General features: G+C 49.7%; 1 protein-coding gene across 1 annotated transcript in view; it reads left to right on the forward strand.

The window, feature by feature from the left end:
• The first annotated feature begins 2,752 nt into the window (after positions 1-2,752).
• Positions 2,753-27,341, forward strand: part of ANKRD33B (ankyrin repeat domain 33B) — a 99,775-nt gene continuing 75,186 nt past the window's right edge. Inside the window, exon 1 of the mRNA XM_040262513.1 lies at positions 2,753-3,959. Within this exon, the coding sequence (XP_040118447.1) occupies positions 3,594-3,959 (366 nt within the window). The 5' untranslated portion in view covers positions 2,753-3,593. The remainder of the gene's footprint in view (positions 3,960-27,341) is intronic.

The following is a 27,341-nucleotide window of genomic DNA, read 5'->3' on the forward strand; positions in this document are numbered from 1 at the left end:
CTAGAACTATTATGATTGCAACTCAACAGTGGAGATGTCATCAGAAGTCAGTTTGTCAGATAGCACAGTCTGCACTTTATCCCAAGGTGCACTGCCTTCCAAAAGAAAAAATGAAAAGCATTTCTCATTCACCTCACGTGGGTAGTTCTCTTGGCAAATAGGGCAACACATTTGGAGCACCTGATGCTGCAGAGTAGTTTATGTCATATGGCGAATGGCTACTCTAAGTTTCATAATAATGAAAGTCAACAGTTACTGCGTGCTAAACTTCAGACATATGAACTGCTTAAAATCATTCTGCCATTCGTTCCATTCTAGAGGTTGGGACCTTGGTTATTTTATGAGCAATGAACTCACCTGCCAATGCAGGAGATATAAGAGACATGGGTTTGATCCCTGGGTTGGGAATATCCCCTGGAGGAGGGCATGGCAACCTACTCCAGTATTTCTTGCCTGAAGAATCCCCATGGTCAGAGGAGCCTGGCGGGCTGCAGTCTGTCGCACAGAGTCTGAAGTGACTGAAGCGACTCAGCACACACGCATGCATGGGGAGGGTTCATGCATGGGTCCACCAAGAGGTCATCTCACTTTGCTTTCGAAACAAATTTTGTGGGGAGTGCGCCATTACAGGTGCATTCAATTTTCAGTCTTTAAATACACTGCTTGTAATTTTTTAAGACCTTCCTGTTATAGCTATTACAGTTAGGTGGCCTCTTTGAGACATATAACTGAAATAGTGAATCTTTTTTTTTTAATAGCCCAAGGACAAATTATTCAACTGAATCAACTAGCTGTTTAATTGCCATACATATATAAAACTATCACAACATTGTCAATTGGCTATACCCCAATACAAAATAAAAAGCTCGAGAAAAAAGTAATAGAATATTAATATTAAAAACTTAAACATCATCAATCAAAAGAATTCAGCTATTCCATTGAAACTTAACTATCTTGGATCAAATACAGTTCTGTAAAATATTACCTATTTAAGAGTGTCTCCTGAGTGTGTTGGCAGTTTTGATAAGCTGCTTTCTCCTTCTTGGGTAGATTTTGTACGTATAATGTTGACTTAAAATCCCCAAGGCCTAGTTGTGTGTTCTCTCACAGCACTGAGCATCTCTTGTCTTTGTGGTAAAATGGGAGCATTTCTAAAAGGGAAAACCAGTTTGGTTTGGAGTTGGATCCCTCACAAAAGGCTAGTTTTTATTTGGAGCTGGCCATTTCAGAAGTTTACCTTTAAAGGTTACACCATGTAGTGATATTTGCAACCAAATTTCCAAGGAAGGAAAAGAGGAAGTGGTGAACTCTGAAGATAGAGCTTAACTTTGGTGGTGAAATACCCAGGGATGAGGACTGAGGGGTTGCCCACTCCTGGGGGTCCACTTCCCCACTCCAAGACCACAGCCAGGGGAAGGCTCCTGCCCCATCCCCGGGGACCCTCGTCCTAGCCCTCTGGGTACTTGGATACCACACAGCTGGCCTGGGCTGAGAGGTAGGGAGGGTTAGCAAACTCATCTCTCTGCCTGAGCAGAGGGGGAGGGTCACTTCAACTTGTAAAAATCCCCTGACTTCATTTAGCCTCTGGAAACACCAAAAACAGCGGTCAGTCTTGAAAGGTGGAAATTTCCAGTGGGGATTTATGTAAATATGGCTGCTTAGAAAAGAAAAAGCAAACTCTGACCCGGGGTATTTTTGGCTTCAGAGAGAAAGCCCCGGGCTACAGGGGGCCGGGCGCCTAGGTTCACTTTCGGCTCTAGGCTCGCTCGGTCGTCCATCTCTCCTGTCCGCAGCCCCACCCCGTCCTGCCGACCTCGGGGATGCCAGGTTCCCGGTCAGCCCGGTGGACACTGGAGGCCTCGGGGATCACCACCGGCGCGTCGCACAGAACGCCAGGGCCTCAAGATGCAGAGGCCTAGGCAGTTGGAACCTCACCCAGGCCCGCCAACCATCCCCAGTGGTGTCTTTGACCGCGTTCCCCACTGTGGCCCTCAGCCTGCCCGCCCAGGCCTGGGGTCTTCTGGTTTGTCCCCAGCTCCCGCGGCCGCCCGGTTTTGTTCACCTTTGCTCCCCGAGGGCCTCTCAGGCGCTGGCACCTGGTAGGCACGCTGTCCAGAGCGGTGGAAATTAAAGAAGGAAAGGAGAGTGAAGAGACAAAGAGGCGCTGTTTCACCCGTGGGCTCCGCGTCCGCCCCTGGACCTGACGTGCTTTCTGTCCAAGATGTGACGCCCCGCGACGGTCCCAACCCTCCCGCCACATCTCCCCCATCCTAAAAGCTCTTTCCATGAGGATCTGGCCCACGGTCCCACGGTGCGTCCTCCTCTAGGAGGTCAGAGGCTCCCCGCGGCGGGTCGTCACCCCCTGCGCTGGGACCGACGGGGCGGGGTGGCCGGGGTAGGACAGGCTCCGGCCGGGGGGGACCAGGGTTGGGGGCGTTCGGGGATGGGACCCGGGCCGTCGCTGCGGGCCGGCTCTCTGCGTTTGGCAACCAGCCGCGGAGTCTGAGCCGGGGTGGTGGCTTCTGCCCGTGAATCCGTCTCGACCCCGCAGATAAAGGGACCCTGGCCAGGGGTGAGGGAGGGGAACCCTTCGGGCCTGGAGCCGCCCCTTCCCACCCAAATGTCATACCCCCCAACCCCGGCGGCTCCAGGACAGCGGCTCCGAGGCGCTCGTTGAGAAGCCATCTGAAAGGGACCGCTGACCCGGGTCCTCTCCCGGGTCCCCCGCCCCGCCTCGGCCTGGGATGTCCCCGGGGGCAGCCCGGAGCTCCCGGTTCAGAGGGGCAGGGTCCCCAGCTGGCCACCATGTCCCACGCATCCACCCGTCCTCCGTGCCCAGGGCCGTCTTAACCCGGGAGCGAAGTTGGCCTCAGAGCCCAGACTCCCGGAAAAAATGCAAAAACAGGCTGGGTGTCTCGGACGCTGAGAAACTACCCGCCCCCCAACCCTCTCCCCACCCCGCCCCCCCAGCCCGCAGGCCTGACGCCCGGGGCGGTTCCGGGCCCAGGGATTTGGTGTTCCCGACGGCTGAGCCCGTTGCGTCCTCCGACCCCCACCTTCACCCTCATCCCGAGAGCAGGGGCGGGGCCGCCAGCCACGAGGGCGTTCGGGTTCTTTAGTTGTCGCTTCTGGTTCTCCAGCGTGCGCATTTCTCAGCTCCCGGGCACAGCAGCCGGCTGCGCCGAACCCGCGGGGCCGAGGCGCCCCCTGCTTAGCTCTTAACTTTTGCCAGGATCGCGCCGGGTTGTGCGGGGGGAAGGGGGGGGCGGTTTGGGGGGGTGCGGCGGCGCGGGACCCCGGGGCGCGCGCCTCCTCGGGCTCGGCCATCCCCGCCCGCTTCCCGCGTGGTCCCCGCCCGCGCCCGCCCGCCGCGCTCGGAAAGCCCCCGCGGCTCCTCCTACCCCCGAGGGGCTTTCTCCAGCCTCCGGTGACTCGAGTCTTGGAGCGCGGCCGCCCGGCGCGCGTTTCCGCCGAGCTGGAGCGCGCAGAGCCCTCCTGCTTTTCTGGGGCCGCCGGGGACAAGGGGCGGTGACCTCGGTGCGCGCCCGGCGTCCCCGGCTCCCGGCCCGCCGGCCCGCGCCCCGGCCGCCAGCATGGTGCTGCTGGCCGGGCCCGGGCCGGAGGGCGGCGGGGCGCGCCGCGTGTCCCCAGAGCCACCGTCCCCACCTCGGGACGCGCAGGCCGGGGAGGACTCAGCTGACTATGAGGAGTACGAGGACTTCTCGAGTCTGCCCGATACCCGCAGCGTCGCCTCGGACGACTCCTTCTACCCTTACGGAGATGAGGAAGAGTACAGCTCGGTGAGCGCGGAGAGCGCTCCGGAGGCCGTTCCGGAGGGCGTCCCGGAGGCGGCAACCCTCCTGCGCGCCGCCTGCGCCAACGACGTGGGGCTGCTGAGGGCGCTGGTGCGGCGGGGGCCCAGCGCCGAGGAGGTGCAGGAGACCGATCGCAACGGCCGGGTAAGAGCGCGCCCGCGCGGGGTTCGGGGCCCCTCTGCCCTCCTCGGCCCCGGCCCGGCGATGACTTTGCCGCGGCCGAGAGCGCGGTTTCCCGGCTCCATGGGAGCGCGGCGTGCCCGGCGCCCTGGGCGGCCTGCCCATCCCGGGCCGGAGGGAGCCGCACAATGCTCCGAGGTCACAGAGCCGCGGGGAGCGTCGCCAGACCCGCGTGCTCACCGCAGCCCCTTCTAGTTTCCCGCCCGCGGAGTCTTCCGATGCTCCCCTGGGGCCCGCGATGGGATGAGTTGGGGCGTCTCGCGGGTCCCTTCATTCCGGTTCCCCTCTGACCGTCAACCCTCCTCTCCTGCAGGGGAAACCCCTTCTGCAAAATGCCCCAGTCGCCCCCAGTGCCCCCAGGGTTCGGCCCTCTCGCTGCCCCTGCGCTTTGCCTTCCATGCCCGAGCGCGGATCGGCTTCTGCTCGCCTCCTGGGTTCGGAGTTGGTTCTGGGACGCCCTGCTTCCTCGCATCCCTCCCTCTGCTCAGGCGCGGCCGCGCCCGGTGACCCACGCGGTGGCCGGACAGCGCGATCTCCGACTGGGCTATCCGCACAGTCATCGCGGAGAGCCGGGGGCCATCGCGCGCCCCCCTCCCCGGGGCAGGTCCCCGGAGGGGAGCACAGCCGGGCGGCAGGAGCACAGCCGCAGGGCAGGCGGGCGTGGGGGTGGGGAGAAGCACGACGGATCCATGAGTCATGACAAGACTCAGGGACGATGAGAAACACTGAGAAAAAAAGAAAGAAAAAGTTGGCTCGAGAAGGACTGGCTCTCGGAACGCAGCCCAACAAAGCCGCGGGAGGAGACAAGCCGCAGGGTGAGCGCAGCGGCCAAGTGCCCGGGGTCGGTGCCCAGCGGACAGTGGCCGCGGTCTCCCTGCCTGTTACGGTACCCGGGTCCCTCAGGATGGGTCCCGCCTGGCGGGCGGCCAGAGGAAAGGTGCCTTTGCTGAGGAGGTCCCACACTGATGGGAAGGATGTGCGTCTCCTTGGAAACCGGGGGAGCCGGGTGCCTTTGGTTTATCGCGGGGCCGGGGCGCGGGGCGCGGGGGTGTTCCTTCTCTCTCTGTGGTCTGGGCCCTGCTCAGGCAGACTGGAGCTCCTGCAGGTATGGTCGAACTTGACACCAAAGTTGAACTTGGGGAGGGCTCTCCGCTTGGTGTAATGTGTCCGGTGGTGCTGGCCCCTAGATCCCGAAGGCTCTCAGAGCTGGGGAGGGGCCCGCGTGGGCAGCATCACCTCGGTGACCCTGGAACACCCCGGGGATGCCTGCACCCCAGCCCTCCCTCTGGCGGCCAGGCGGCCCCGGCTGACTGTGCAGCTCTGCTTTCGCTTTTACCAAGGTGACTTTTCACAGATGTTCACGGGAGACATGTTTCCTGAAGCTGGTAACCGGGGGCTGTCTTAAAGGAAGCCCCACAAGGGTCAGGAAGGGTCAGGGATGGGGTGGATCTCTCCCCTGTTGGAGGCCGCTTGGGGTCTCCTGGGGCCTGGGTTGCCAGGCTCTGGGCTCCACTGTGGGCTCCATTAGGCTGTGCTTTGTTGTGTTTCCTTTGGGGGCAAAAAAGAAAGTTGGAAAGCAACTGCACTGGAGACCACCGAGGACAACGTGAACCATCCCCAAGGGGCTTGGGTCTGTCGCACTGAGTTTTGCAGCCTCTTGTGAAAGCCTCAGGGCTTCCCTGATAGCTCAGTTGGTAAAGAATCCACCTGCAATGCAGGATACCGGGGTTCGATTCCTGTGTCGGGGAGATCGCCTGGAGAAGGGAAAGGCTACCCACTCCAGTATTCTTGGGTTTCCCTTGTGGCTCAGCTGGTAAAGAATTTGCCCACAATGTGGGAGACCTGGGTTTAGTCCCTGGCTTGGGAAGATCCCCTGGAGAAAGGAAAGGCTACCCACTCCAGTATTCTGGCCTGGAGAATTCCAGGGACTGTATAGTCCATTGGGTTGCAAAGAGTCGGATGTGACTGAGCAACTTTCACTGTGAAAGCCTCTCCCTCAGTGCAGAGTCAGGGGTGGCCAGCTCCGGTCTCTCAGCACCTCTCTGCCTCACTTTCCCCGCTGTGATGTGGGGCTTATGGCAGCTTCAATCTGCCAGGCTACTGAGCACTAGATCCCTAGCGCAGAGCTCTCTGACGTGGCCGTGTTTCCTTTCTTGTCCTGTTTTTCACTCACCTACCTTCTCCATGCTCAGAAGAGACATCCTCCAGGTTTTTTTTTTTTCTTGAGATCAGGCAAAGCTATTTTTCTTTGTGCTTTCCCTGTTGATTACAGACTCCCTTCATTCTTCTGTTCTGAGCCTCCTTCCTCTCTGCTCCCCACCAAATCAGGATGGAGAAATGGCCCACAGCCCATCAATGACAAAGGCTCACAGCCCGTCAAGCCCTTTTATCTTCTGATCAGAAGGAGCAGGTCCTGTGTTCTGGGCTTTGAGGGGGTGAGGTGAGAGCTTCTCTTCTTCCCAGTGGCTTCTTGATCCTGTTATCAAACAGCCTCTGTCTTTCTGAAGTACTTTGAAAGAATGAAGTGTCACACGGGCCAAAACACAGCCCTGTAGCAGATGGGGTAGTGAGTCACTGATGATCATTCACTGCAGACCTACTGTGTGCCAGGCATGAGTGGGCACTGCTGGGTCTCCTGAATCAAACGGTCTCTGCCTTGAGAGTCTTCACCTTTTAACTGAGAAAGATCTCAGAGTGATAGTACCCAGTGCTTAGACAATAATAATAGTACCCAGTGCTTAGAGAGTACTAGCGCCCAGTGCTTAGAGGGTAATAGCGTCCAGTGCTTAGAGTACTAGTGCCCAGTGCTGAGAGAGTACTAGTGCCCAGTGCTGAGAGTACTAGCACCCAGTGCTTAGAGAGTACTAGCGCCCAGTGCTTAGAGGGTAATAGCGCCCAGTGCTTAGAGGGTAATAATGCCCAGTGCTGAGAGAGTACTAGCACCCAGTGCTGAGAGAGTACTAGTGCCCAGTGCTGAGAGAGTACTAGTGCCCAGTGCTTAGAGGGTAATAGCGCCCAGTGCTTATAGCCAGAGGCAGGATGTGAGAGGAGCTCTACAGAAGTGCAGAGCAAATGTTTTGGAAACCTGGACCTGAGGACAATCAGGGAAGCCAGTGAAGGGCGACTTTGGAGGTGGTGGTGGGAGGACCTTCTAGGCAGCCAGATGGCACCAAAGCAGTGGTCTGTCACGGTGCCGGACAATGTGGTCGCTGAAGCCAGAGAGGCTTTCCGGGGCTAGCTGCTGAGGGGCCGTCCCGGAGCCGCTGGTTAAGAAATGGGAAGCTGGGAAATCTGGTGCCAGCGTGCTTGTGTCTGGCCTCGGGGCTGTGATATTCCTCCGCACACAGCCACATGACTTGGCCACTTAGCCTTCAGCTTCAGGTCTTCAGGGCGTCTCCTCAGGGAAGTCTTTCCTCCCATCCCCAGCCAAGCCAGCGGCTCCTAGAGCCAAGGGAGGACAGTCCGGGTGTTCAGCAATTGAGGGCTGCAATGGGAGGTAGGGTGGGCACTCGAGAGAACAGGTGACATTCTAGCAAAGATGTAGAGAAAATGGCCTCCTTGGTGGCTCGGAGGTTAAGAATCCCCCTGCCGATGCAGGGGACACGGGCTGATCCTGGCCCGGGAGGATTCCGTATGTCATGGGGCAGCTAAGCTCCTGTGCCACAACCCTGACGCCTGAGCGCCCTAGAGCCTGTGCTGTGCAACACGAGGCGCCACGTCAGTGAGAGGCCTGCGCGCTGCAAGTAGGGAAAGCCTGACTGCAGCCATGAAGACCCAGCACAGCCAAAAACAAAAAACCAAAAAAAACCGGAGTCACATTACTTAAAATCAAAAGATGCAGAGAAGAAAACTCGGGAAGAGCACTTAGGAAGAGGGCACAGCAAGCGCAAAGGTCCTGAGGCCGGAGCTGTTCAGGGTCTGGTCTGTGATCAGCAGCAGTAAAAAGCTTATGGAAAGCCTGAGCGTTTTTGCTGGAGGAGAGGGGGAATTGCATCAAGTAGCAGACTACTCAGGCCTTCCTGGTGAGTCAGTGGTAAAGAATCCACCTGCTGATGCAGGAGCCGCTGGTTCCATCCCTGGGCTGGAAAGATCCCCCAGAGAAGGAAATGACTACCCACTCCAGCATTCTTGCCTGGGAAATCCCACAGACAGAGGAGCCTGGCAGGATACACAGTCCATGGGGTCGCAGAGTCTGGATAAGACTGAGTGACCAGATAACAACAACTGAACTGCTCACAGGCTGCAGATAGCAGCTTCCGAAAGGAAAATGTCTCTAAAGGCTTTTTAGGGGTTGTATTTATTGAACTGTCGATCTCTGGTCTATTAAGAAGAGAGTTTGCCAAGGTGAGAGAAGTTTCATTTGGCTGGAGTAAACTAAGGATCAGACTTGTTTTGTTTAAGAAGGTATGTTCTGGGGACTTTGCTGATGGTCCAGTGACTAAGACTCCAGGTTTCCAGTGCAAGGGATAAGGGTTTGATCCCTGGTCAGGGAACTAGATACCTTTGCTACACTGCATGGCCAAGAAAAAAAAAAAGGTGTGTTGTTTCCTGGTTCCTGAGATCGGTAGAATTTTGGACCTGGCTCAGCAGAGTCTCCTTCTAAAATATTTATTGTTCTAACAGGATTGCATAACTGAATATGCAACATGTAAATATTTGTCAAACAATCCTTCAGAAGTATTCAGAGTGTGCTCTGCTGTCTTGTAGATTTATGCTTGTTTTGTTCCCGCTGACTCGGGGACAATTTTCCTTCTTAATTCTTCACTTCTCTCCTGAGGTAAGGCCCTGACAACTCTGCAGAGAGGACTGCAACCAAAGGAAATGTTTGTGCTGTGTTCACTGTTACAGAATGCCGGTTTGAATGTCAGACAGCTCTTGAACCAAATTAGGCCCAATTCTGCTACCTTGAAAATATTGTACTCCTTCCTTTAAAAAAAAAAAAAATTTTATTCAAGTCATGCCACGTGGCTTATAGACCTTAGTTCCGTGGCCAGAGATTAAACCCGGGTCCTCAGCAGTGCAAGCAGAAGCCCTAACCACTGGACCACCAGACCTCCTCTCTTGATGGGATTCTTCTCTTACATGTTTAAGTTCCAGTTCCTCTTGCTGAAATGTTTCAAAGACCCCTTCATTCATTTGCTCAATTGGCTCAGGAATGGCTGCAGTCACCATCTGCAGTGATTTTGGAGCCCAAGAAAACAAAATTTCTGTTTCCATTGTTTCCCCATCTATTTAGCATGAAGTGATGGGACCAGATGCCATGATCTTAGTTTTTTGTATGTTGAGTTTTAAGCCAGCTTTTTCACTCTCCTCTTTCATCTTCATCAATAGTCTCTTCAGTGCTTCACTTTCTGCCATAAGGGTGGTGTCATCTGCATATCTGAGGTTATTGATATTTCTCCTAGCAATCTTGATTCCAGCTTGTGCTTCATCCAGCCTGGCATTTTTCATGATCAGTCTTGACATATTCCTTTCCCAATTTGGAACCAGTCTGTTGTTCCTTGTCCAGTTCTAACTGTTGCTTCTTGAACTGCATACAGCTTTCTCAGGAGGCAGGTCAGGTGGTCTGGTATTCCCATCTCTTGAAGAATTTTCCACAGTTTATTGTGATCCACGTAGTCAAAGACTTTGGCATAGTCAATAAAGCAGACGTAGGTGTTTTTCTGGAATTCTCTTTCTTTTTCAATGATCCAGCAGATGTTGACAATTTGATCTCTGGTTCCTCTGCCCTTTCTAAATCCAGCTTGAACATCAGGGAGTTCACAGTTCATGTACTGTTGAAGCCTGGCTTGGAAAATTTTGAGCATTGCTTTGCTAGTGTGTGAGATGAGAGCAATTGTGTGGTAGTTTGAACATTCTTTGCCATTGTCTTTCTTTGGGATTGGAATGAAAACTGACCTTTTCCAGTCCTGTAGCCACTGCTGAGTTTTCCAAACTGAGTGCACCACTTTCACAGCATCATCTTTGAGGATTTGAAATAGCTCAACTGGAATTCCATCACCTCCAGTAGCTTTGTTCATAGTGATGCTTCCTAAGGCCCACTTGACTTTGCATTCCAGGATGTCTGGTTCTAGGTGAGTGATCACACCATCGTGATTATCTGGGTCGTGAAGATCTTTTTTGTATAGTTCTGTGTATTCTTGCCACCTCTTCTTAATATCTTCTGCTTCTGTTAGGTCCATACCATTTCTTTTCTTTATTGTGCCCATCTTTGCATGAAATGTTCCCTTGGTATCTCTAATTTTCTTGAAGAGATCTCTAGTCTTTCCCCATTCTATTGTTTCCCTCTACTTCTTTGCATTGATCACTGAGGAAGTGATATATATATTTTTTAATGTTTATTTATTTGGCTGGGCTAGGTCTTAGTTGCAGCATGTAGAATCTAGTTCCCTGACCAGGAATCCAAGCTGCGCCCCTTGCAGTGGAAGCAGAGAGTCTAAACCACTAAACCGCCAAGGAAGTCCCCCATTTCTTTCATTTTCTGGTTAAAAAAGGACAGGACTTCCCTGACAGTCCAGTGCTTAAGACTTCATGCTTCCACTGCAGGGGGCAAGGTTTGATCTTTGGTTGGGGAACTAAGATTTCACATACTGTGAGGCGTGGCAAAAAAAAAAAACACAAAGTGGGGAAAGAAAAAAAGGACATGATGTTTTAAAGAGTAATTTTAGGGTCACAGCAAAATTGAGGGGAAGGAGCAGAGATTTCCCTTACATCCTCTACTCTCCCAAGGCACATCCTCCTGCCCCCATTGTCAACATCCCCCACCAGAGTGGTACGTTTGCTGTAACTGATGAAGTTACACTGATCCATCACAATCAGCCAAACTCCATAGTTTACCTTGGTTACCCTTGGTGTTGGACATTGTATTGTTGTTTCCTTCCTGTGTCATGTCTGACTCTTTTGGGACCCCGGGGACTGGATATAGCCCTCCAGGCTTCTCTGTCCGTGGGATTTCCCAGGCAAGAATACTGGAGGGGGTTGCCATTCTGTGTAATGACTCGTATTCACCACTGTAGTTTCATAAAGTGTCCCTTGTGTTCCTCACGTAAGTGTATCAGTTATCTATGGCCACAGCAACGCTGCACAACAAATAACTGAAACCTCAGGGGTGTACACACCAGTCACATGTTGCTGAGGGTGGCCAGCCCAGCCCATCTCAGCCGAATATGCTTTTAGCAGGGGGTTGGCTGCAGATGGCAGGATGGGGACGGTCTTGGCTGGAGTGGCTGGTCTCTGCTCTGTGTGGTTTCTCCTCCTGCAGCAGGCTGGCCTGGGCCTGTTCTCCATGGCAGGGGCAGAGTTGCCAGGGAGCAAGCAGATCAAGAAAGGTTCAGCGTCAGTTCTGCTGAAGCAGGTTACAAAGTCAAGCCTGGATTTACCCTCTAAGTGTGAACTTGCATTTGCTTGTAGTGGATGCTGTTCACTAACCCTCAGCATTTCTGTTTATTTAAAATTTATCTTTATTGAGGAATATTTTAGATAGGTGCCTGAGTAGAAGGTATCAAGAACCTCCCATGTCCTAACCGTCCAGCCTCAGTGAGTATCAGCTCCTGAAGGCCTGTTTTAATATATGTCAGGAGAACTGGGTTCTCGAATGACCTGGCAGCTGTTCATGGTGAGCTGTTCATGACCCCTGTGAGCCTCCCCAAGAGGTTTCTGAGCTTTCCATCTTTGCCTCCTGGCTGCACTTGAGGAATGGGCTACCCAGAAATTCTGTGGGCTGATTTTATACTGTTGATTTCTTTTCCATCCTATGTTTGTCAAGGAAGACTGAGACAGAGGTGTTATAAAAATCTAAAGCAGTAAGAGGGTTTAGAAATTGTTTTGGAAACTCATTTATTTGCCCAACCTTCATGTCAATATGGTAAATGAGCTATTATTTAAAACTGTTTTGAATGACAACTTCTAGTAGATATGGCTACAGTATTGGGAAAGCTTTAAGTGTGATTTAACTAATTGCAAGTTACTAAAATTCAGTTCCTCTGACCAGACCCTTAGGTCAGTAAGTGATGGTTATAGGATTATTCTGATTTTCTCTTTCTTCCTGAATCCATTATGGTAATCTCTGTTTTTTAGGAAGCTGTTCCATTTTTTTCTCCTAAGTTTTAAAGTTTAGTAGTATGAGCTTTTTACAGAATTCTCTTTTTAATCTCTGCTATAACATATTATATCCTGTATTTTTGCATTTTTTGCATTTAAGCTGTTTCTCTTTTGTGGTGTTGTTGCTTAGTCACTCAGTCATGTCCGACTTTATCTCTTCAAAAATGTTTTATTGTCTTTTCAGAGAATCACCTTTTGTTCTGGATCTGTTTCCTTCTTCGCTATTTCATTAATTTCTGCTTTCCTTTTTATTATTTCCTTCCTTCAGGTTTATTCTACATATAACTTTCAAAGTATCACTTTCATTTTTCCCCACAAGTTTTGGTATGTAACATTTTATTATTGTTACATTCTCATTTACATTAATAATTTCCTCTTTTTTTTTTGACCTAGAAGTTATTTAGAATGGTATTTAATTTTTAAAATATATATTGTTACTCTTTATATAAAATAACCTTTGAAGCCTGATTCAGAGACTATGGTCTGTGTGATACTCTGAAAATTTTTGAAACTGACTTTATAGCCTATTGGGCCAGTAATTCTAAATCATAATGAAAGTCACTCAGTCGCGTCTGGCTGTTTGCGACCTCATGGACTATACAGTCCATGGGAACTCTCCAGGCCAGAATACTGGAGTAGGTAGCCTTTCCCTTCTCCAGTGGATCTTCCCAACCCAGGGATTGAACCCAGCTCTCCCACATTGCAGGCAGATTCTTTACCAGCTGAGCCACAAGGGAAGCCCAAGAATACTGGAGTGGGTAGCCTATCCCTTCTTTAGCGGATCTTCCCGACCCAGGAATCGAACTGGGGGTCTCCTGTATTGCAGGCGGATTCTTTACCAACTGAGCTATCAGGGAAACCCCAATTATCTAAATCATAACCATGTGATATTTTATAATTTCTCCAAATTAAGTCAAAATAATTCCATATGTAAAAAAAATATGTAATTTCCTTTAATTAAAAGAAATAAGAAGGATGTAGAGAAGTTGTTAAACTATGTGAAGAAAGGAAATACGTGAACAAAGGAAATATGTTTCATTCTAGATGGTTGGGAAATTATTCTTTTAGACAGTTGGTAGAATAATGGTGTATGTATGGCTTGTGTGTGTGTGTTTGTGAGTTCAGATTTTATGATGAAGTAGGATGTTAAAAATCCTTGATGTCACTTGATGTGTGTGTACAAAAAGAATAGAGACTGTTTTTTAATGGTATTTCTGAATTTTAAAGACAGTTGAAGGTGGCATTTACTTATTTCTACTAAGTCAGAGACACGGAAATGAAGCAAGACGTGAAATCCCGAGTGACAGTTGGGTAGGTGGCAAAATTGGATTGGAGGGGTGGGATTTGAGAGCAATTTCAAAGTATCAGAAAAGCAGTGTATGCTTCTAAAGGCATATTGATGTCAGCCCTGAATGAGTTCAGATCTGGGCAGGCATGTGATGGGTAGGGGGAGACGAAGGAAGCAAGCATTTCCTTCAGCTTCTGTTTCTGAAATGTATCTGGCTCATGGGCGAGAGGTCACACCTGGTGAGGGACATCCCAGCGGAGAGAGGTGTGGAGGCGAGGCCAGGGGAGAGGCAGGACCTCTGCTCAGGGCCAGTGCCTGCCGGTAAAGGGTGTCACATTTATAGTGGCACACTTGCTGGGGTAAGGAAAGACACGGGAAGTCAGTTGAAAAATGAAGGGCTTCCCTGGAGGCTCAGTGGTAAAGAATCTGCCTGCCAGTGCAGGAGACATGGGTTCAGTCCCTGGTCTGGGAAACCCCTACATGCCTCGGGGCACCTAAGCCCGTGGGCCCTGAGCGTTGAGCCTGTGTCCTAGGGCCCATGCTCTGCAGCAAGAGGGCAGTGAGAAGCCTGTGCCCCACAACCAGAGAGGAGCTCCTGCCTGCTGCAGCTAGGGGAAAGCCCACACAGCAATGGAGACCCAGCACAGCTGAAGAAATGAATAAAGGAAGGAAGGGAGGAAGGAAGATGGAGAAATTAGGCTGAGTGAAAAAAAAAGTCTCTAAGGACTATATGCCATGTGGTTCTATTTATGTAATCTTCCCGAAGTAATGCAGCTGTAGAGATGAGACCTTTTCTTGGGCTTCCCTGGTGGCTCAGCTGGTAAAGAATCCGCCTGCAATGTGGGAGACCTGGGTTCGATCCCTGGTTTGGGAAGATCCTCTGGAGAAGAGAAAGGTTACCCACTCCAGTATTGTGGCCTGGAGAATTCCATGAACTGTATAGTCCATGGGGTCGCAAAGAGTCGGACACGACTGAGCGAATCTCACTTTCAGAGATGGAGAACAGACTGGGGGTTGCTGGGTTAGGGCTCTGTGGGGAGGAGTGGATGGTACTCTGGCTGGGACAGGCCTGCTTCTAGATCGTGGTGGTGGTTACCTGGAGCTGCCATGAGGGTTACAACGGCAGAGGACCACACACAGAGACACACAGACACACAGACACACACACACACACCAGGGACACCTGAACAAGCTCTGTGGAATGAAGCAATGCCCTTTTCATGATGCTCTTGCACTGTAATTATGCAGGATGTTGATACTGGGGAGACAGGCTGAAGGGGTGGCTTCGTGTCAGTTGACCACTATTTCAAAATCAAAAGTTTAGTAAAAATGAGGGAAGGCATGCATTACCTTTTATCTGCAGCCCTACCACATGAATAGGCTGGATTTTGGAAGCTAAAGCAAGATCAGACGTGGTTAATATGGGGAGATGGGACTGATGGGAATATTGGGTGTTTGAATGTTGCTACTCAAGTGTGGTTCAATGAGGTGGTCACCTAGGGTTTTTCTCCAAATGCAGGATAGCAGGCCCTCCTTAGATGTACAGAACCAGAGTCTGCACTCTTGGTGGATGGGCATGTTCGCCAGTGGGAAGAGCTATGGAACTTTATTCTGAGAGGAGGAAGCAAGTGTGGTGGCCAAAGATGGTAGCCTTAGGCTGGTCATATGACCCTGGACAAGTCATATGGGTTCCCAGCCTCAGTTTCCTCTAGATGCCCATCTAGAAAAAGGGGTGCTTTTTATGAGGCTCACAATAACCTCATGGAAGTTCTAGGCAGAATGAATCAGTGACTTAGGCATAACAGTGGGTGCTCAGTGAGGGTGCTCACTTGTTTCTCAAGATGGGTTTCTCGTCCTGTAGTTTCAATTTCGGCCAAGGGAAAAGGTGGGAGCAAATTAAACGTCTAGCCAAGGAGGAGCAGTCAAGCCAATAGTGTGTCTGTCACTTGGTAAGGGCCTGTTTGTAAATGTAAACATTAGTTAAGAGGGTAGATCTCGGGTTATGCGTTTGTACCTTGAGGACAGTGGTGGCTGGGGCCATGGGTGCAGGCAAAACAAGGTGGGAGGGGCGGGCAGGGGACTGGGACCCCATCTCTGGAGTACCTTTGACTCTGGGTGGTGGTGGTGGTGGCTTGCAGGAGAATGGGCAGAGTCCAAACTCATTTCTTGTGAGTTCATGGTCGTGCAGAGCCCTGGGTAGGAGCGTAGTACATCCTGGGGCTCTCAGGGCCTGACCCAATTGCGACGTTCTGCTGTGAACAAGCAGCTACGCTGGGTTCCTGAAGTCCCCATCCACTTCTGTTTCACCTCCTGGGCGTCCCCAAGGATCTGGCCCTGCCTGCTCCGGGCAGGAGGGTCAGGCTGCATTGCTTCCTTCTAGACCTTCCAGCCTTTGTATTTGGAAACACAACGGTCATGTGCTAAAAATAGCAGCGGTGACATAGCCACCTGGATGGTTTTGTGTATCTGTGAGTCAGGCCTTTTTTCCTTGGTCATAGGAAATGGGTGGGTTTCTAGGAAATGAATTCTGTGTACGGTAGCGCCGGCGTGGTCCGACAGCTGGACCAGGGCGAGGAGTCCTGGTGTCACCCAGAGACACTCCTGCCTGCTATCCGTCCTGTTTCAGAGGACCCAGTTCTTAGGGGAGCCTGTGCTTCCGAAGTGCAAAGGGACATAGAGGACACCACAGAGCAGGGGAGGGAGTGACTGACTCGTCGTTACCCGCAGGCCCAACTCTGTTGAAGGGTGCTGGCACAGGCCGCCTCTGAGGTCCCCAGGCTCACCCTCCATGTGCGCTGGTGGGTGGGAAGCACCCACTGGTGCTGAAGGGGGATTGGGTCTCTCCGGTCTGCCCAGAATTTCCTTGTGTTGGCATCAAAGTCCCACCCTGGGAAACCCCGGTGCCCCTGGCCAACTGGGATGGCCAGTCATCGTGCCTAGGATGTGTGTGTGTATTGGGGCCACACACAAAGTGTCACTTCACAGAAGCTGAAAGGCCCACTGACCACGGAATTCCTCCTTCAGCAGAACCTGGAGAAGCTACTTGAGAGGAGAGCTGTTGTGTTAAGTTCTAGTTGGACCACAAAAAAGTGTGAGTGCCGAAGAATTGCTGCTTTCAAAGTGTGGTGCTAGAGAAGACTCTTGAGAGTCCTTTGGACAGCAAGATCAGACCACTCAATCCTAAAAGAAAGAAACCCTGAATATTTATTTGGAAGGACTGATGCTGAAGCTGAACTCCAATCCTCTGGTCACCTGATTCGAAGAGCTTACTAACTGGAAACAACCCTGATGCTGGGAAAGATTGAAGGCAGGAGGAGAAGGGGAGGACAGAGGATGAGATGGTTGGATGGCATCACCAACTCAATGAACATGGGTTTGAGTAAACTCCGGGAGATGGTGAAGGATAGGGAAGCCTGGTGCGCTGTAGTCCATGGGATCACAAAGAGTCGGATACAACTGAGCGACTGAACATCAACAGTAGTATCTGGGGCAAGTCCACTGAGAGGGAAGCATCTGCCTAAATGTGGTCGCTTAGACTGGGTCCTTTGATCTCACGAGAGAGCTGTCAGTCATGGGGGACACAGCACAGATGCATCTTTCTGGGAGGATTTTGGGAGACTGGGGAGCCCTTGATCTGGGCGGACTCATGGCAGGAGGGCCTGGAGTGGGGTTCCTCTCCACTGCCATACCTGGAAAGCAGAATAAATGCATTTCTCTAAAAAATTCAGCGACTTAATCTCATAGACATATATACACTACCATGTGTAAAGCAGGCAGTCGGTGAGAAGTTGCTGTGTGCCGCAGGGAGCGCAGCCTGGTGCTCTGTGATGACCTAGAAGGGTGGGGTGGGGAGAGAAGGGAGGCATGAGAGGGAGGGGGTCCATGGATAATTATGGCTGATTTGCACTGTCGTACGGCAGAAACCAACACAACATTGTAAAGCATTTTTCCTCCAATTAGAAAATAAAATTTAAAAAATTCAGCTACTTGTCATAAAATGCACCAGGAAATCTCTGGTGGATTTGTTTTAAACAGAAATAATGATTTAAAAATGTCTGGCTTAAACAAATTTAAATCCTTTGGTTTGTTTAGAATGAGGTACAAGTACCTGGGGGCCTTCCCTGGTGGCTCAGATGATTAAGAATCTGCCTGCAATGCAGGAGATCCGGGTTCAGTCTCTGGGTTGGGAAGATCCCCTGGGGAAAGGAATGGCAACCCACTCCAGGATTCTTGCCTGGAGAATTTCATGGACAGAGGAGCCTGGCGGACTACAGTCCAAGGGGTCGCAAAGAGTCGGACACGACTGAGCGACTTAACAGGCACGCAGGCAAAAAGAAATGAGAACTTTCCCTACCCCCAAAGAAGTGGATATTACTGAATGCTAGCTATGAAAACCTGTTTTCATCCATTTGGGCTGCTGTGACAGAACACCAGGCTGAGTGGCTTATAAAAATCAGATATTTATTTTTCACAGCTCTGGAGGCTGGAAATTCAAGATCAGGGCCTTGCAGATTCAGTGTCTGGTGAGGGCTTGATTCCTGGTTCACAGATGGTCATCTCTGCATCTTCACTTGACAGAGCCAGGGAAGGCGCCCTGTGGGGTCTCTTTGTAAGAATACTCATCCATCTTCATGATCTAATCCCCTAAAGGCCCCACCTCCTAGGACCATCACGCCTGAGGGTTAGGATTTCAGCATATGAATTTGGGGGGGACACAGACATTTAAACTATAGCAAAACACATCAACTGCTGAAAGGATATATATACATACATATATATATATATATATATGCATTTAAAGTGTCTTTCCACTTATAGAAAAGGTACATAGTGTTTTTTTTTTTAATATTTATGGAAATATATGTGCAGGTCTTTTACTCAAAAAATTCCAGAGTCTGTATGTGGACCATGGGATGGGTTTACATATAGAGACTCTCCCTCTCTAAAAATAGAGAATCCTGCTTTTCTGGGATTTTAAACAGAAGTTTAGATGCGTAAAATGAAACAGTTCAAAATTAAGTGGTCAGAATATGCCTAGAAATAGAAAAAAAAAATTCTCAAAGGAAACTAAACTTTTGAAGTTCTACATGATGGGAAATCCCCAAAATGCAAAATTATAGGAAGTAATCTGAAAAGGAAAGTGAAGAAAATGTATTTAAAAAAAAACAGTGTTGATATATAATTCACACAGTGTACAATTCACTCATTTAAAAGTTTACAGTTCAGTGCTTTTTAGTATATTCACAGATGTGTGTAGTCCCCTTTAGAACATCCATCGAGGAAAGAAACCTTGTACCCGTCAGCTGTCCCCTTCTATTCCCCATCCTCTCCAACCCTAAGCAACTAGTATCTCCTTTCAAGATCTTAATTGCAAATTTCTGGTAAATTACGGTATATAGTAAGAAATCACATTTTTAAAAAAAGTATGCAAAGCCTCAAATTTTAGCCTTGTCACATTGAGCCTTGGGCGGAGCTGTCCTTTTATTCACCTCTGCTTGTGTTTGCTGATCTGCCTCTGAGGTCCTCAAAGTGTGGCCCCCGTCCAGCAGTGTCCGTGGGGACCTGGGAATTGGGAACCCTCCAGAGGGTTTTGATGTGCACTCTGGGTACTCCTTGTTCAGTCGCTCAGTCATGTCTGACACTTTGTGGCCCCATGAACTGCAGCACACCAGCCTTCCCTGTCCTTCACTATCTCCTGGAGTTTGCCCAGACTCATGTCCATTGAGGTGATGATGCATTCAACCACCTCATTCTCTGTCACCCATTTCTCCTCCCGCCCTCAGTCTTTCCAGCATCAGGATCTTTTCAAATGAGTCGGCTCTTTGCATCAAGTGGCCAAAGTATTGGAGCTTCCGCTTCACCATCCAATGAATATTCAGGTTTGATTTCCTTTAGGATTGACTCCATCTCCTTGGTGTCCAAGGGACTCTCAAGAGTCTTCTCCAGCATCACAGTTTGAAAGTGTCAATTTTTCAGGGCTCAGCCTTCTTTATGGTCCAACTCTCAGATCTGTGACTACTGGAAGAAAACATAGTTTTGACTATATGGACTTACATGGGGATTCTCCAGACAAGAATACTGTAGTGGGTTGCTATGCCCTCCTCCAGGGGATCTTCCCAACCCAGGGATCACACCCAGGTCTCCCACATTGCAGCTGGATTCTTTACCATCTGAGCCCCCAGGGAAACCCTTGGTACCCCCGGTGGACTGCATTTCCATCTCCATTAATGTTTCTGCCAACTCCTCCTGAAAGAGTGTGTGCTTGGGCACGGCCTCGCTGTCTGGTCTTAAGAGAGGCTGGAGGTCCACGTCCTCAGGGTTTTCTGGCTTCCCCACCTTTTTGCCTCTTGCATCAGGGGATAATGGCTGTGTTGTGAGCAAGGCCAGCCTGGTTTTGTCCTTGACCTGGTCTCCGGGGCTGAGGACTTGGGAAGTGCTCAGTGAAGGCCGTGGATGGCTTGTCATCGCCATCCTTGCCCCGCTGAGAGAAACCCCTTCCAGGGTGGACTTGGTCCCCACTTGCTCCTGCCTTGGGGGCTGTCCCTCACCACCTCTCATGACCTTTTCCACCTTTCCCTGTGCTAGTTCTTTCCCTTCTTGCAACATCTTTGGATCTCTCTGGTCCTAAAAAAGAAAACACACACGCACAAACTCCAAATCAAAGAAACCCATGACTCACTTGCCTGCAGGCACTAAACTTCCTCTGCTTCTGAAAGCCAAGGGCATGTGGAGCTGGTGGGTACTTGCCCCAGTGACTGATGCCCAGCCTCGCCCTGGGGGCTGGGGGGCGGTTCCTGCACCTTCTCTGGTTGTCCCTGCCACTCAGGCTGCGCTTTCATCATTGGGCGTCGGAAAGCATCCTTTCCTGGGTTCTGGCTTCACACTCTTAAGCTCTGATTTCTTCCCTCCCAACCTACCCTTGGCCTAGGACAGGGCTGCCTGTGCCTCGCGTCCCCGTTCCTACCACCAACATTATGGAATCAGAAACTGACCCCCCTCCCTGGGGAGCTGAGGGGTAGGGTAGAGTGCCAACGGCGGGAGCCGCCCACTGCGTGATCTTGTCCGTGTCCTGACCTGGGATGACAGTATCCGGTCCCTGAGGCTGGGATCACACCCCCCAAAGCCACCTCCTGAGACTCCTGGGTCCCCTGCACACTGCCCGCTTCCACTCTGCCCTGGACCTTCTGGTTTCTACTTCTTTGGCCTGAGGCTCTTTTAACCAGCTGTCTCTCTTTACTCCCCGGCTGTGGTTATTTTTAAGTGTCAGCATGGTTAGGCTATCGCACCTAGTTATTTAACCACACTAGTGCTGTTCCAAGTATCTTGTGCACATGGTTAACAGCCACCATCCTCTGACTTGAACTCAGGATGACCACTGATGGTCTGGGTGGGTCTCGTCCAATCAGTTGAAAGCTTCAAGAGCAAAAACCGGATTTTAGGGGAAGAAGAATTTGAGCCGTGAGACTGCAGCATCGGCTCCTGCCTGAGTTTCCAGCCTGCCAGCCCCCACCATCATGTGAACCAGTTCCTTAAAATACATCTCTTTGTGTCTCTATCCCCAATTGGTTCTGCCTCTGCAGAAGCCATTCCTTGAGAATCTCACCTGCTGGTAGAACCCCCACACCGCCCCCAGGCTGGTCTAGCTGATGCCAGCTCTCAGCCCACTACTGCTCTCCCGAAGTCAGCCTTGCAGTCAAGATCAGCTGCAGGGTTTCTCCTGCCAACCTCCCAGCAGCTCGGACTTTCCGTGAACTCATCGTGACCCCCCAGCCCCAACTTTTCGGCACTGCTTCTGTTGCCAAGCCTCTGTGGGCATATAACCGCCGCAGCCCTGGGGCTCTGTGCTTGAAAGGGCCCATGTTTGGGGTGCTGCTCTGCTTTAGCTGTCCTGAAATTCTTAATGATTTTGAATCTGCGGCTCCTTGGTATCAGAATTGCAAATTACGTAGCTGACTCCGGTTGCTCCATGCTGCTGGCTGCTCGTATTTGCAATTGACCCACCCTCACTCACCTCATATACAGTCGTGTTCTAAGCTCTGCACCGTCTCTGGTGACGGTGCCCCACTTTTCACTGGGGCCTCACTGCCTCTCTAATCTGGGTCCTTGAGACATCTCACCTTAACAAACGTGGTACTTCCCCGTGGGTCTCCCCACCACATCTCACCGTTTTCAGTCTGTTCTGCTACCATTGGATTTATTTTCATTTGTGTAGCTTGTGTTACAACAGCATCATCTTCAGAAGCTCTTTCTTGGACTTCTCAGGGGGCACAGTGGATGGGAATCGGCCTGCCAGTGCAGCGGACATGGGTTCAATCCCTGGTCCAGGGAGATTCCCCATGACGTGGGGGTAACTAAGCCCGGGCGCCTCAACTACGAAGCTCGTACTCGAGAGCCAGTGAGCCACAACTAGCGAGGCCCGCGTGCCTGCAGCCCTGTGCTCTGCAGCAGGAGAAGCCACCGCAATGAGAGGCCCATGTGCTGCAACGAAGGTTACTAGATTACTGTCCGTAACTAGAGAAAGCCCGCCTGCAGCAACTAAGACCCAGTGCCGCCAAAAAAAAGGTTAAAAAATAATGAAGCAGCAGCCCTTCCTTCAAGGTTCCCCAGCAATACTTGATTTTCCACTGTTTCCTTTTATGTCACAGAAGCAGGTGACTTGCTGTCCCCAGAATCACGGCCGATCCTTATTCTCCCTAGGACAGACACATTCCTCTCTTACTATTGCAAGGCAGTCTGAGGTGCCACCTTCTCTGAGAACTCCCACCCCCCTCGCTGGATGGCTTCTCTCTGAGGCTGGAATCTCATCTCTGTTTGCAATTTGTTCATGAGATTCCTTTCTTTCTGCTGTGTTTTTTAATGATTGGTTGATCTCTCTCTCTACGCTTGATAAGCTCCGTGAGGGGAAGTCCTTGGCCTCATTCATTCAGCTTGTGTTCTCTTGAGTCAAGCAGAGTTTGTTGCAGATAGTAGGTGGTTTGTATCTGCCTGTTGGATAAAGTTTGGCTACTGTGTCTGGCTGCCAGTTATAGAACCTTGATTTGAAAATACAGTTTCAGGTCTTACGTTTAAGTTATTAAACATTTTGAATTGATTTTTGTGGTTGGTGTAAGATAAGGGTCCAATTTAATTCTTTTGCAAGCCAGTACCATTCATTAAAAAGACTATCCTTTCTCCATTGTGTATTCTCATTGTGTATTCTCCATTGGTGTCTTTGACTAAAATTAGTTGACCATACCTGTTTGGGCTTCCTGGTAGCTCAGCTGGTAAAGAATCTGCCTGCAATGCAGGAGACCCAGTTTGATTCCTGGGTCGGGAAGATCCACTGGAGAAGGGATAGCCTACCTACTCCAGTGTTCTTGGGCTTTCCTGGTGGCTCAGGTGGTAAAGAATCCGCCTGCAATGTGGGAGACCTAGATTTGATTCCTGGGTTGGGAAGATGCCCTGGAGGAGGGAACGGCTGCCCACTCCAGTATTCTGGCCTGGACAATTTCAAGGACTGTATAGTCCATGGGGTCGCAAAGAGTCAGACACGACTGAGAGATTTTCACTTTCACTTTCACACATGGTTGGGTTTATTTTGGGGCTTTCTATTCTATTCCATTGATCTGTGTGTCTGTTTTTGTGCCAGGATTATACTGTTTGGATTACTATTGCTTTGTAATAGAATTTGAAATCAAGAAGTGTAATGCTTTCAACTGTGTCTCTCCTTTATCAAGATTGAATTGGCTGGTTTGGGTCTTTTGTGGTTCCATACAAATTTTGGGATTATTTTCTCTATTTCTGTAAAAAAAAAGCCATTAGAATTTTGATAGGGATTGTGTTGAATCTGTATGTCACTTTGGATAGTGTAGACATTTTCGCAACATTAATGCTCCTGTATCTTTCCACTTATTTGGGTCTTCTTCAATTTCTTTCACCAAAGTTTTATAGTTTTCAAGGTACAGATCTTCACCTCCTTGATTAAATGTATTCCTATGTATTTTATTCTTTTTGATCCCATTGTAAATAGGATTGTTTTCTTGATTTCCTTTTTTGGATAGATCTTGGTTGATATAAAGAAATGCAATTGATTTTTGCAGGTAGATTTTTTTATCCTGTAACTTTACTGGACTTGTTATTTTCTAACTTTTTTTTTTTTTTTTGTAGAGTCTTTAGGGCTTTCTCTATATAAGATCATGTTGCTGTTGTTGTTTAGTCATGTCTGACTCTTGTGTGACACCATGGACTATAGCCCCCGAGGCTCCTTTGCCCATGAGATTTCCCAGGAAAGAATACTAGAGTGGGTTGCCCTTTCCTTCTCCAGGGGGTCTTCCTGACCCAGGAATCAAGCCATTTGCAAACAGATAATTTTACTTGTCCCTTTCTTATTTGGATGCTTTTTATTTCTTTTTCTTGTCTGATACTTCTGGCTAGTACTTCCAGTAGTGTCTTGAATAGATATGGCGAGAGTGGTCATCCTTGCTTTGTATCAGAAGTTAGATAAAAGACTTTCAGTTTTACCCCATTGATTAAGATGTTAGCTATGGGTTTGTTATAAATGGCCTTTATTGTATTGAGACTTCTCAACCTTGGCAGTACTGACGTTTGGGGATGCCTGATTCTTTGTTGTGGGAGCTGACCTGTGCATTGCAGGTTAGCGAGCAGCTGCCCTGGCCTCCACTCACCACCCTGCCCCAGGGTGACAACCAAAAATGTCTCCAGACATTGCCAAATGTCCCTCTATAGGAAAAAAGGGAAAAACTACTCCCTGCTTAAAAATTACTGAAATAGAGAATAAAGGCACCAAAATTGTTTGAATTGTATGTAGACATGAGTGCTTTTTTATATGGAGAAATTCTTGAGGCTGTAGAAGGATCTAGAGTATTTGGCAATCCTGGTTGCTCTCTCCTCCCTCTTCTCAGTGAAAGTTTTATCAGATGATTTTTATTTTTTAAATTAAAAAAATTTTTTTACTTGCCAATTTTCATTATATGAAATGTGTAAGCTAGAGAATTAATTTTATATACTTTTTTTTTTTTCCGGTCGCACCCTGTGGCTTGTGGGATCTTAGTTCCCTGACTAGGGATCGAACCTGGGCCCCTGGCCGCAAAAGCCTGGAACCCTAACCACTGGCCCACCAGGGAATTTCCTGAGTCCCTGTCAGGTGTTTTTTGGAGGGCTTTTTTTTTTTTTTTGGTATTTTTTAAAGTTAAAGAATTTACATGGTGACTGCAGCCATGAAATTAAAAGATGCTTGCTCCTTGGAAGAAAAGTTATGACCAACCAAGACAGCATGTTAAAAGGCAGAGACATTTTTTTGCCAATTAAGGTCCATCTAGTCAAAGCTTTGGTTTTTCCAGTAGTTGTGTATGGAAGTGAGAGTTGGACTATAAAGAGAGCTGAGCACTGAAGAACTGATGCTTTTGAACTGTGGTGCTAGAGAAGACTCTTGAGAGTCCCTTGGACAGCAAGGAGATCCAACCAGTCCATCCGAAAGGAAATCAGTCCTGAATATTCATTGGAAGGACTGATGCTGAAGCTGAAGCTCCAATACTTTGGTCACCTGATTCGAAATACGGACTCATTTGAAAAGACCCTGATGCTGGGAAAGATTGAAGGCAGGAGAAAAAGGGGATGACAGAGGATGAGATGGTTGGATGGCATCACCGACTCAATGAACATGAGTCTGATTAAACTCTGGGAGTTGGTGATGGACAGGGAGGCCTGGCGTGCTGCAGTCCATGGGGTCGCAAAGAGTCAGACACGACTGAGCGACTGAACTGAACTGAAGTGACTTAGTAGGAGATTTGTATTTACCAGCTCTTCTGAGAGCTCCTATTCCATGAGAAAGAAACCTCTGAGTAGAATGCCCAGCACTTGTAAACACTTCTCAGTTTCTTATTTGGAGTGTTTCTTGTTAGAATCTTGACATTTGACTGTTATTTTCCTCTTGAAAAATACTCGTAATTGGACAAGTAGTGCTTTTAAACATGTAATAGAAGAGGTTCTCCCTGGGAGGTGTGACCCATCCACTCCATATCCACCGAGCCTGCCGATCATGATGACGACTCCATCTTTATCCTCGAGCCAGGAGGACCTTGGAGCCGGCACCCACATGCTCAGTGGAGATTTAATTGCTGGTGAAGCATATGAGGAGCCAGAGATGGCCATTTCACACCTAGAGGACAGCGTGTGGCACATTCTACCAGGAAAACAAGCAGACGCTGGGCAGCAGTTCCTCCTTTAAAAAGAAACATCAGGATAAAGTGTGTGCCCTGCCCTGGGCACTGTTCTAGGGAACTGAGCGCTGAATAAAGGGGAAATTCCCATTCAGATGGAGCTCCCGTGCTTTGGGCAGGAACAGGGGAGCTTCCCCTGTGGCCTGGTCAGTGAAGAATCTGCCTGCGATGCACGAGACCTGAGTTCAATCCTTGGGTCTGGAAGATCCCCTGGAGAAGGAAATGGCAACCCACTCCAGCATTCTTGCCTGGAAAATCCCCATGGACAGAGGAGCCTGGCGGGCTACAGTCCATGGGGTTGCAAGCGTCAGACACGACTTAGCGACTAAACCACCACCACCAGGGGTAGACCAGCAGGTCATGGGTTACACAGCGTCGGGTGGATGCTCTGGAGACAGCCTTTGAGTACAGACACTGTGGAACTGAAAATCTTCGGGTATGAGCATCTAGAGGAAGAGTGGTCCAGACGGAGGGAGCAGCAGGAACAAAGGCTGTGAGCCGGAGGACCTGGAATGTTCTGGAACAGCCAGGAGGCCAGAGAGGCTAGAGCAGAATGAAGTGGTGGAGTCAGCAGAAGCAGAGATGAGAAGTGACCGATGACCTCACTCAGAGACAGACTTGGGCAACGTGTTAGAGGAGAAAAGACTTGCTTCCACTCTGAAGTGTAGGTTTCAGTAACATCTCCCTGAAACTGGTGCTCTTTTAGGAGGACAGAGTGTTCCAGGCTAGAGCTTTAGAAGGACTGGTGGTGAGCTTGCCTCTGATGTTATACTTAACTGGATTGATGCTTTTTCAATATTCATGTCCCCAGATCATCAAGTATTTCACAGATGCGTATGGCATTTGCACCTACCTTCCTCAAACACTGTGCTTGATTGACAAATCCCATTTTAGGCTAGCCATCCAGTATCTTTAAGCTTTGGCTTTTAGTTTTATTTTTCTATTATTATTATTTTTTTTTTGGCCCAACGCAAGGCCTTCAGACTGACAGGCTTCTTAGTGTCAGAGCCTGGGCAGGAGTCCCGAGGCTCCGGAGAACTACACATCCTGGGGCTCTGTCTTCAAGCAACCGGATCAATGAGAAAGTGGTTTGGAAAGTTTGTCCTACGGCTTAGCGCCATGCTGAATATTATGGTTGACCCTTGAACAATGCGGGGTTTGACCAGGGATTGAACCTGTAACCCTGCAGTGGAAGCTTGAGGTCTTAACCACTGGACCACCAGGGAAGGCTCAAGCTTTGGCTTTTTATTTTGTTTTGGGGTATAGCTGATTATATATATTGGAGTATAGCTGAGTCTCTTGGACTGCAAGGAGATCCAACCAGTTAATCCTAAAGGAATATCAGTCCTGAGTATTCATTGGAAGGACTAATGCTGAAGCTGAAACTCCCAATACTTTGGCCACCTGATGAGAAGAACTGACTCATTGGAAAAGATTCTGATGCTGGGAAAGACTGAAGGTGGGAGGAGAAGGGGATGACAGATGGTTGGATGGCATCAGCAACTCGATGCACATGAGTTTGAGCAAGCTCTGGGAGTTGGTGATGGACAGGGAGGCCTGGCGTGCTGAAGTCCATGGGGCCTCAGAGAGTCAGACACAACTGAGCGACTGAACTGAACTGATAGCCGATGAGCAAACAATGATGAGATAGTTTCAGGTGAACAAGGCAGGGACTCAGCCGTACACACACATGTATCCATTCTCCTCCAAACTCCCCTGTCCTCCAGGCCGCAAGCTCTG

Source organism: Oryx dammah, unplaced genomic scaffold (genome assembly GCF_014754425.2).
Source record: "Oryx dammah isolate SB20612 unplaced genomic scaffold, SCBI_Odam_1.1 HiC_scaffold_20, whole genome shotgun sequence".
Lineage (NCBI taxonomy): Eukaryota > Metazoa > Chordata > Mammalia > Artiodactyla > Bovidae > Oryx > Oryx dammah.